General features: G+C 45.8%; 1 protein-coding gene across 1 annotated transcript in view; it reads left to right on the forward strand.

Moving 5' to 3' along the window:
- The window catches only part of ephx2 (epoxide hydrolase 2, cytoplasmic), a 39,868-nt gene extending 30,691 nt beyond the window's left edge, over positions 1–9,177 (forward strand). Inside the window, exons 16-19 of the mRNA XM_046309112.1 lie at positions 2,490–2,559; positions 2,652–2,732; positions 3,140–3,198; positions 8,748–9,177. Of these exons, the coding sequence (XP_046165068.1) occupies positions 2,490–2,559; positions 2,652–2,732; positions 3,140–3,198; positions 8,748–8,832 (295 nt within the window). The 3' untranslated portion in view covers positions 8,833–9,177. The remainder of the gene's footprint in view (positions 1–2,489; positions 2,560–2,651; positions 2,733–3,139; positions 3,199–8,747) is intronic.
- Positions 9,178–11,215: the final 2,038 nt, after the last annotated feature.

Raw genomic sequence — 11,215 nt, forward strand, 5'->3', positions numbered from 1 at the left:
AGAGAGGTGGAAGAGGAGGAGGAGAGGTGGAAGAGAGGTGGAGGAGGAGGAGAGGTGGAGAAGAAGGAGGAGGTGGAGGAGAAGGGGGAGAGGTGGAGGAGAAGGAGGAGAGGTGGAGGAGAGGTGGAGGAGAAGGAGAAGGAGGTGGAAGAGGAGGGGTAGAGGAGGGAGAGGAGGTGGAAGAGGAGGAGGTGGAAGAGGTGGAGGAGGAGGAGGAGAGATGGAAGAGGAGGAGGTGGAAGAGGAGAGGTAGAGGAGAGGTGGAAGAGGAGGAGGAGAGGTGGAAGAGGGAGGAGGAGAGGTGGAAGAGGAGGAGGTAGAAGAGGAGGAGAGGTGGAAGAGGAGGAGAGGTGGAAGAGAGGTGGAGGAGGAGGAGAGGTAGAAGAGGAGGAGGAGAGGTGGAAGAGGAGGAGGTAGAAGAGGAGGAGAGGTGGAAGAGGAGGAGAGGTGGAAGAGAGGTGGAGGAGGAGGAGGAGAGGTAGAAGAGGAGGAGGAGAGGTGGAAGAGGAGGAGGAGAGGTGGAAGAGGAGGAGGAGAGGTGGAAGAGGAGGAGGAGAGGTGGAGGAGGAGAGGTGGAAGAGGAGGAGGAGAGGTGGAAGAGGAGGAGAGGTGGAAGAGGAGGAGAGGTGGAAGAGGAGGAGGAGAGGTGGAGGAGAAGGAGGAGAGGTGGAGGAGAAGGAGGAGAGGTGGAGGAGAAGGAGGAGAGGTGGAGGAGAAGGAGGAGAGGTGGAGGAGAAGGAGGAGAGGTGGAGGAGAAGGAGGAGAGGTGGAGGAGAAGGAGGAGAGGTGGAGGAGAAGGAGGTGGAAGAGGAGGGAGAGGTGGAGGAGGAGGAGGAGAGGGAGGAGGAGAGGTGGAAGAGGAGGGAGAGAGGTGGAGGAGAAGGAGGAGAGGTGGAGGAGAAGGAGGAGAAGGAGGAGAGGTGGAGGAGAAGGAGGAGAGGTAGAGGAGGAGGAGGTGGAAGAGGAGGGAGAGGTGGAGGAGAGTAGAGGTGGAAGAGGAGGGAGAGGTGGAAGAGGAGGGAGAGGTGGAGAAGGATGAGAGGTAGAGAAGGAGGAGAGGTAGAGGAGGGAGAGGTGGAGAAGAAGGAGGAGAGGTAAAGGAGGGAGAGAAGGAGGAGAAGGAGGAGAAGGAGGAGAGGTGGAGGAGAAGAGGGGAAGAGGAGGAGGTGGAAGAGGAGGGAGAGGTGGAGGAGGGAGAGGTGAAGGAGGAGAGGTGGAGGGGAAGAGGAGGAGGTGGAAGAGGAGGGAGAGGTGGAGGAGAAGGAGGAGAGGTGGAGAAGAAGGAGGAGGTGGAGAAGAAGAGGGGAAGAGGAGGAGGTGGAGGAGAAGGGGGAGAGGTGGAGGAGAGGTGGAGGAGAAGGAGGAGAGGGGGAGGAGGAGGTGGAAGAGGAGGGGTAGAGGAGGTGGAGAGGTGGAAGAGGAGGAGGTGGAAGAGGTGGAGGAGGAGGAGAGGTGGAAGAGGAGGAGGTGGAAGAGGTGGAAGAGGAGAGGTAGAAGAGAGGTGGAAGAGGAGGAGGAGAGGTGGAAGAGAGGTGGAGGAGGAGGAGAGGTGGAGAAGAAGGAGGAGGTGGAGGAGAAGGGGGAGAGGTGGAGGAGAAGGAGGAGAGGTGGAGGAGAGGTGGAGGAGAAGGAGAAGGAGGTGGAAGAGGAGGGGTAGAGGAGGGAGAGGAGGTGGAAGAGGAGGAGGTGGAAGAGGTGGAGGAGGAGGAGGAGAGGTGGAAGAGGAGGAGGTGGAAGAGGAGAGGTAGAGGAGAGGTGGAAGAGGAGGAGGAGAGGTGGAAGAGGAGGAGGAGAGGTGGAAGAGGAGGAGGTAGAAGAGGAGGAGAGGTGGAAGAGGAGGAGAGGTGGAAGAGAGGTGGAGGAGGAGGAGAGGTAGAAGAGGAGGAGGAGAGGTGGAAGAGGAGGAGGTAGAAGAGGAGGAGAGGTGGAAGAGGAGGAGAGGTGGAAGAGAGGTGGAGGAGGAGGAGGAGAGGTAGAAGAGGAGGAGGAGAGGTGGAAGAGGAGGAGGAGAGGTGGAAGAGGAGGAGGAGAGGTGGAAGAGGAGGAGGAGAGGTGGAGGAGGAGAGGTGGAAGAGGAGGAGGAGAGGTGGAAGAGGAGGAGAGGTGGAAGAGGAGGAGGAGAGGTGGAAGAGGAGGAGGAGAGGTGGAAGAGGAGGAGAGGAGGAAGAGTGGTGGAGGAGGAGGAGAGGTGGAAGAGAGGTGGAGGAGGAGGAGAGGTGGAAGAGAGGTGGAGGAGGAGGAGAGGTGGAAGAGAGGTGGAGGAGGAGGAGAGGTGGAAGAGGAGGAGGAGAGGTGGAAGAGGAGGAGGAGAGGTGGAAGAGAGGTGGAGGAGGAGGAGAGGTAGAAGAGGAGGAGGAGAGGTAGAAGAGGAGGAGGAGAGGTGGAAGAGGAGGAGAGGTGGAAGAGGAGGGGGTAGAAGAGGAGAGGTGGAGGATTGTTGGAAGAGGAGGAGGAGGAGAAATGAGTGACAGTGTTGTGTGTTTTTCCAGAGGGCCGCTGAACTGGTACCGAAATGTTGTGAGCAACTGGAAATGGCTATGCTCCCGACCCAGAGCTAAGGTAGGGGGTTGCGTGTGTTACGTTGACACAGTTATACAGTATGTTGATAAATTACACTTTTCCTGTGTGTGTGTCTGTGTGTCTCTCTGTAGCTCTTGATGCCAGCTCTCATGGTGACCGCGGGTAAAGATCCTGTTCTGCTGCCTGTCTTCTCCAGGGGAATGGAAAGCATGGTGATAACACACACACACACACAGACAGACACACACACAGTAACACACAGACAGACTGAGGAGATCATAGGTTAGGAGATTATAGGTTAGGAGATTATAGGTTAGGAGATTATAGGTTAGGAGATTATAGGTTAGGAGATTATAGGTTAGGAGATTATAGGTTAGGAGATCATAAGTAAGGAGATCATCGCTGAATGGTTTTGCACCTGTTGTATCCTGTGAAGGTGAGAAATAAACTTTGATTTGACGCACGTATACTCACACACAGACAGACAGACAGACAGACAGACAGACAGACAGACAGACAGACAGACAGACAGACAGACAGACACGCAGCACACACACATTGTAAGCAGACACATTTGTGTGTGTTATATATGTCAATGTGTCAGGTCTGTGTGTTTCAGATCCCGAACCTCACCAGAGGACACATTGAGGAGTGTGGACACTGGACCCAGATGGAAAGGTGGGCCACAATTTGTTTGCGAGTGTGTTTTGTCCTTGTCCCTTGCGTGTGTGTGTGAGAGTTCATAGTGTCAACCTTTTAACCATCTGTCCTTGTTGACCTCAGTAACCCCCCCCCCCTCTCCCACACACACACACAAACACACAAACACTGTGTGCTGAACGATTAATAAACAACTAATTGATCGATGTCGGTTCAATCACTTGAGTTCTATTTTCAGAGCCTTCAGAAAGTATCCCCTGGACTTATTCCACATTTTGTTGTGTTACAGCCTGAATTCAAAATGGATACAATATTTTTTTCTCACCCATCTACACACGATACACCATATATGACAAAGTAATGTTTTTTAGAAATGTTTGCAAATGTATTTATTTATGGCATTCAGAAATATCTCATTTACATAAGTATTCACACCTCTGAGTCAATACTTTGTAGAAGCACCTTTGGTGGCGATTACATTGGGTTTGAGTATCAGCTTTGAGTCGTCTTGGGTATGTCTGGATCAGCTTTGAGTCATCTTGGGTATGTCTGGATCAGCTTTGAGTCGTCTTGGGTATGTCTGGATCAGCTTTGAGTCGTCTTGGGTATGTCTGGATCAGCTTTGAGTCGTCTTGGGTATGTCTGGATCAGCTTTGAGTCGTCTTGGATATGTCTCGATCAGCTTTGAGTCGTCTTGGGTATGTCTCGATCAGCTTTGAGTCGTCTTGGGTATGTCTCGATCAGCTTTGAGTCGTCTTGGGTATGTCTCGATCAGCTTTGAGTCGTCTTGGATATGTCTCGATCAGCTTTGAGTCGTCTTGGGTATGTCTCGATCAGCTTTGAGTCGTCTTGGGTATGTCTGGATCAGCTTTGAGTCGTCTTGGGTATGTCTGGATCAGCTTTGAGTCGTCTTGGATATGTCTCGATCAGCTTTGAGTCGTCTTGGGTATGTCTCGATCAGCTTTGAGTCGTCTTGGGTATGTCTGGATCAGCTTTGAGTCGTCTTGGGTATGTCTCGATCAGCTTTGAGTCGTCTTGGGTATGTCTGGATCAGCTTTGAGTCATCTTGGGTATGTCTCGATCAGCTTTGAGTCGTCTTGGGTATGTCTCGATCAGCTTTGAGTCGTCTTGGGTATGTCTCGATCAGCTTTGAGTCGTCTTGGGTATGTCTCGATCAGCTTTGAGTCTTCTTGGGTATGTCTCGATCAGCTTTGAGTCGTCTTGGGTATGTCTCGATCAGCTTTGAGTCGTCTTGGGTATGTCTGTATCAGCTTTGAGTCATCTTGGGTATGTCTGTATTAGCTCAACAGTCTTGGGTATGTCTGGATCAGCTTTGATTCGTCTTGGGTATGTCTGTATTAGCTTAACAGTCTTGGGTATTATTAACAGTCTGTATTAGCTTAACAGTCTTGGGTATTATTAACAGTCTGTATTAGCTTAACAGTCTTGGGTATTATTAACAGTCTGTATTAGCTTTGAACATCTGGATTTGGAGATTTTCTACCATTTTTTTCTTTCAGAATTTTTCAAGCTCTGTTGAGTTAGATGGGGAGCGGCATTGACCAGCAATCTTCAAGCTCTGTTGAGTTAGATGGGGAGCGGCATTGACCAGCAATCTTCAAGTTTTTCCACAGATTTTCAATGGGATTCTATTCTTCACTCAAGGACTTTCCCATTCTTCTTCTGAAGCCGTTCCAGCATTGCGTTGGCTCTATGCTTGGAGTCATTGTCCTGTTGAAATGTACATTTTCATCAAGGATTTGCCCATATTTGTCTCCATTCATTGCTCCCTCTATCCTTGCCAGTCTCCCAGTCCCTACCACTGAAAAGCATCCCCATAGCATGATGCTGCCACCACCTTGCTTCACGGTAGTGATGGTGTTCGATGGGTGATGAGCTGTGCCTTGTTTTCTCCAGACACACAGTAGGTCTTTGCATTCAGGCCAAAGAGTAACATTTTTGTCTCATCAGACCACATTATCCTTCGCCTTTATGCTCTCAGTCTTTCAGAGTCTTGCCTTTTTACAAACTCCAGGCGGAGTTCATGTACCTTTTTACAAACTCCAGGCGGAGTTCATGTACCTTTTTACAAACTCCAGGCGGAGTTCATGTACCTTTTTACAAACTCCAGGCGGAGTTCATGTACCTTTTTACAAACTCCAGGCGGAGTTCATGTACCTTTTTACAAACTCCAGGCGGAGTTCATGTACCTTTTTACAAACTCCAGGCGGAGTTCATGTACCTTTTTACAAACTCCAGGCGGAGTTCATGTACCTTTTTACAAACTCCAGGCGGAGTTCATGTACCTTTTTACAAACTCCAGGCGGAGTTCATGTGCCTTTTTCTCAGCCGTGGCTTCCGTCTGGCCACTCTCCCATAAACCCCAGATTGGTAAAGTGGTGTAGAGACTGTTGTCCTTCTGGCAGGTTCTCCCAGCTCAACCAAGGAACTCTGTAGTTCTGTCAGAGTGGTCGTTGGGTTCTTGGTCACCTCTCTGACCAAGGTCCTTCTTGCCCGGTTGCTCAGTTTGGTCAGACGGCCAGCTCTAGGGAGTCTGGGTAGTTACATATTTTTTCACTTCCTCAATGATGGAGACCACTGTGCTCTTGGAAACTTTCAACACTCTAGAAATTGTTTTCTACCCTTCCTTGGTCCTATCCATGTACAGTACCAGTCAAAAGTTTGGACACACCTACTAATGCCAGAGTTTTTCCACGTTGTAGAATAATAGTGAAGACATAAAAACTATGAAATAACACATGGACTTATGTAGTACCAAAAAAAAGTTATCTTTGAGATTATTCAAAGTAGCCATGTCTTAAAGTAATGATGGACTGTCATTTCTCTTTGCTTGCCATAATATGACCATAAATAGGGCTATCTTCTGTATACCACTCCTACCTTGTCACAACCAAACTGATTGGCTCAAACGCATTAAGAAAGAAAGACATTCCACAAATTAACTTTTAAACAAGTGTGGTGGAATTATTGTAATCAAAAGGAGAGACTTTAGATTTCTTCAAAACAATCAAACTGTATTATTTAATTACTGCAGTAATGGAACTGGTCGGTCATTACCCCTGGGGGTGATCACTGAGAACTCAACCAGCTGGTCGGTAATCACCCCTGGAGGTGATCACTGAGAACTCAACCAGCTGATCGGTCATCACCCCTGGAGGTGATCACTGAGAACTCAACCAGCTGGTCGGTCATCACCCCTGGAGGTGATCACTGAGAACTCAACCAGCTGGTCGGTCATCACCCCTGGAGGTGATCACTGAGAACTCAACCAGCTGGTCAGTAATCACCCCTGGAGGTGATCGCTGAGAACTCAACCAGCTGGTCGGTCATCACCCCTGGAGGTGATCACTGAGAACTCAACCAGCTGGTCGGTCATCACCCCTGGAGGTGATCGCTGAGAACTCAACCAGCTGGTCGGTCATCACCCCTGGAGGTGATCGCTGAGAACTCAACCAGATGGTCAGTAATCACCCCTGGAGGTGATCGCTGAGAACTGAACCAGCTGGTCGGTCATCACCCCTGGAGGTGATCGCTGAGAACTGAACCAGCTGGTCGGTCATCACCCCTGGAGGTGATCGCTGAGAACTCAACCAGCAGGATTGGGCCACAGCATTTTATATCAAAATCCATCCTCCTTCAGTTTACATAACACACAACAGATGTATGGAATGGATCACAAGGTTAGGATTAGTATAACATATACTTATAGATCACAGCAGACAGTATCTGCTGTAAAAACTGTTTTCATTGTGTAGAGACCAGTGTCTGCCCCCACTCAACCCCAAACTGGAGCCATGTCTCCCTAGTACCGTATAGAACAGAAACACTAACTCATGCTCTGGAATGCGGAGATTAAATGTGGAATCCCAAAAGACCTCGTAAATCTCCCGTCAGGGTCCACTTTCAGTTCACACAGACACATTAGAGAGTTATAATATATAATATTACGTTGCATAACACAACCATTTGATGCAATGATAGTATTATAACGTAGGCTTGTAATTTCCACCATACAAAGCACACCTGTTAATTGAAATGCAATCCAGGTGACTACCTCATGAAGCTGGTTGAGAGAATGCCAAGTTACTTCATGATTTCATGTGTTATTTTATTGTTTTGATGTCTTCACTATTATTATACAATGTAGAAAATAGTACAAATAAAGAAAAACCCTTGATTGAGTAGGTGTGTCCAAACTTTTGACTGGTACTGTATGTAAATGAGATATTTCTGTATTTCATTACCAGTAAATCTGAAGGATTTTCTAAAAACATGTCATCACTTTGTGATTATGAGCTACTGTCTGATGGGTGATACATTTTTCTCTCTCCATTGAATCCACTTTGAATACAGATGGTAACTTTACAAGTAAAGCTGTGGGGCTAAAGCTTTTTAAACATTTGCTTGTTGTAGTGAAAGAAGTGTAAACGTGGTTGAGGTATGTGACAGACCAGGACCAGAGCTACAGTCGTCAGGAATAAGTCAAGGGGTATGAGTACTGTATGCGTTGTCTACATTGAAGAACTAGTCAAAATGATTTTGTCAGACAGCTAGCTACTAGCATAGCTCAATTTGATTACTCGTAGACTCACTGACATTAGATGGGTCGCTGGCTGCTACTGCCTGAGAAGATATGGGATGACTTTGTTCAATAATTGCAAAAAATTATTAAGTAATCAAATAAAAACGAAGTTATGTAATAATATATACAAATATATACCGGGGTGTCTGCCTATCATTGTGTTTACTTGATAACTACCTACACAAATAGCTAGCTTAGAACAAAGTGTTAATAAGATAAATTCATTAAAAAGATTCAAAGCAATACAAATAAGTTCTCATGTAGGCAGTAGGCATTAAAGTATGTAATGTGAATAAATTATGTTTAATGAAAGTGATAGGCAGTAATGGTCATTCACTAACATTGTGTTGTTATAGCAACCCAGTGTCAGGATGAAGGCAGGTGATGACTGAGGGAAGCTCTAAAATTTTAAAAAGAATATCTCAAATACTTTAAAATCATTAAATTATTTCATAATGCATTAATTCATGTTTTTAATTTAAATCTTTGATGTATTTTTTATAACCAAAATTGAACCGACCTCAAAAAGCACTAATCACTCAGCACTAAAACAAACACACAGACACACACACATACAGTCTTGTACAACTAACCTTGTGGAGACACACAATTCAGTCCCATTCAAAATCATATTTTCAATAAACATTAACCCTAACCCTTACTCTAAGCCTAAACCTAACCTGAAAACCTGGCCTAATTTTTTTATTTCAAAAATATATTTTTGTGGTATAAACTGTGGTGTATTGGCAAACATATTTGTGTATATTGGCAGATAGATTAGGCATACCTTGGGTGTTTATATTGTGTGTGTGTGTGTGTGTGTGTGTGTGTGTGTGTGTGTGTGTGTGTGTGTGTGTGTGTGTGTGTGTGTGTGTGTGTGTGTGTGTGTGTGTGTGTGTGTGTGTGTGTGTGTGTGTGTGTGTGTGTGTGTGTGTGTGTGTGTGTGTGTGTGTGTGTTTTTCAGGCCATCTGAGCTGAACACCATTCTGATCTCATGGCTGAAGGACACTCACAGCACCATGGGGGTTGCCGTGACACCCAAGCTGTGATCAGTTACCATGACTGGCCACTCCTCTGAGCCTGGTTCCTCTCTAGGTTTCTTCCTTGGTTCTTGCAGGTTGACGTTTATTGGGATGAGTCTAGTCCTGGAGGCAGAACTGAGCCATTTGCACGAGATGGGCAAAGTCAAAATTGGCTATATAAAAATATATATATACTGAACAAAAATATAAATGTGACATCTAACAATTTCAAAGAGTTATAGTACAAATAAGGAAATCAGTCAATTTAAATACATTTATTAGGCCCTAATGTATGGATTTCACATGACTGGGCAGGGTCGTATGCCCACCGACTTGGCAGCCAGGCCCACCCACTTGGCAGCCAGTCCCACCCACTTGGCAGCCAGGCCCACCCACTGGGGAGCCAGGTCCAGCCAATCAGAATGAGTTTTTCCCCCACAAAAGGGCTTTATTACAGACAGAAATACTCCTCAGTTTCATCAGCTGTTCCGGTGGCTTGTCTCAGATGATCCCGCAGGTGAAGAAGACAGATGTGGAGGTCCTGGGCTGATGTGGTTACACTTGGTCTGCAGTTGTGAGGCCTGATGTCCTGCCAAATTCTCTACAACGATGTTGGAGGCGGCTTTGGTAGAGAAATGAACATTCAATTATCTGGCAACAGCTCTGGTGGACATTCCTATAGTCTGCATGTTAATTGCACATTCACTCAAAATTTGAGACATCTGTGGCATAGTGTTGTGACAAAACTGCACATTTTAGAGTGGCTTTTTATTGTCTCCAGCACAAGGTGCACCTGTGTAATGATCATTCTGTTTAATCAGCTTTTTGATATGCCACACCTGTCAGGTGGATGGATTATCTTGGCAAAGGAGAAATGCTGACTAACAGGAATGAAAACAAATTTGTGGACAAAATTTAAGAGAAATGTGCTTTTTTTGCGCGTAGGGAACATTTCTGAGATCTTTTATTTAAGCTCATGAAACATGGGACCAACACTTCATATTTTTGTTCAGTATATAATTGAACGTTGGGCATAAGGTTAACAGTGTGCTTAAGGTTAGGTTCTATAATATTGTGACTGTGCCAGCTAATGACCACTCTGTAGAGCTGCCTCCGGAACATGAGTCATCCCAATAAATGCTAACTTTCCTTCTTGAGAGGTTTTTCAACTATGCTTCTGCCTCAACATTGCTTGCTCTCTGTTATCCTGGGCATCTGCAAAGCACTTGGTGACAACTGCTGATGTAAAAAGGGCTTTATAAAATACATTTGATTGATTGATTGCCAATTTATTCCCCTTTAAAGTGTACTACTTTTGAAAATGCACTTTCTAGTGCACTAGGGAATAGGCTGAGCGTTCATAATGATTGATTATTGATACAGACAACGCTTGACTCTTCTGAAGAGATACACCCACAATGGGCAAAAAGGCTGAAAACCACAACACTTTTAGCACGAGGTCTCAAAACTTCCCCTTTAAATGAGACATTTCATGAGAAAGTGACGATTTAATATAGGCAGATAAAAACAGTGTATTCCTCGAGAACACAGAACTAAAGTATTGCGTAATTGGTCAGCTGCTCGGTTAAGTTCTGGGTCCATACATGTTAGGAGAAGATATGAAGAGATGCTAGAACCGGATCTAGGAGCTGGGTCCATACATGTTAGGAGAAGATATGAAGAAGATATGCTAGAATCGGATCTAGGAGCTCCACCCTCTCTCTTTTGAAGTTAAGGACAAATGCTCCCCCCCGCCCTTTTTACAAATTTCAAAAGATACTAAAACCCTTCGAAATCGTGATTTGTCTAAATAACCAGTGATGAAAAAACTTAAACACTGGATCTATTTCTGGTTGTTAGCTAGCGGGAGGGGGCCCTAAGTATAAAAACAGATCAATGGTAGCATTTATGTTGACAGAGTCTGTCCACCAGTGATGATGCAACAATCCATTTATCCCGTCTATTTGATATGTTGTCGCTACTTTGTGGACTGCCTGTCTTGAGTTTATTTTATCCACAAGGGCGGGGATATAATTAACCAATAAGGACCGAGGAGGTGTGGTATACGGCCAATATACCACGGCTAAGGGTTGTTCTTGTGCACGATGCAACACGGAGTGCCTGGATACAGTCCTTTAGCCGTGGTATATTGGTCATATACCACAAACCCCCAAGGGGCCTTATTGCTATTATAAACTGGTTACCAATGTAATTAGAGCAGTAAAAATACATGTTTTGTCCTAACCTGTGGTATACGGTCTGATATACCACGGCTGTCGGACAATCAGCATTCATGCCTCGAACCACCCAGTTTATATTAGTTATTATTAGCTTGTCTTCTACCATAACTTAACTATTAATATGCCTACTAGCTAACAACTATAATGTCATTATTATTCAACAATTATAA

This window comes from Oncorhynchus gorbuscha, linkage group LG17, assembly GCF_021184085.1.
Source record: "Oncorhynchus gorbuscha isolate QuinsamMale2020 ecotype Even-year linkage group LG17, OgorEven_v1.0, whole genome shotgun sequence".
Taxonomy (NCBI): domain Eukaryota; kingdom Metazoa; phylum Chordata; class Actinopteri; order Salmoniformes; family Salmonidae; genus Oncorhynchus; species Oncorhynchus gorbuscha.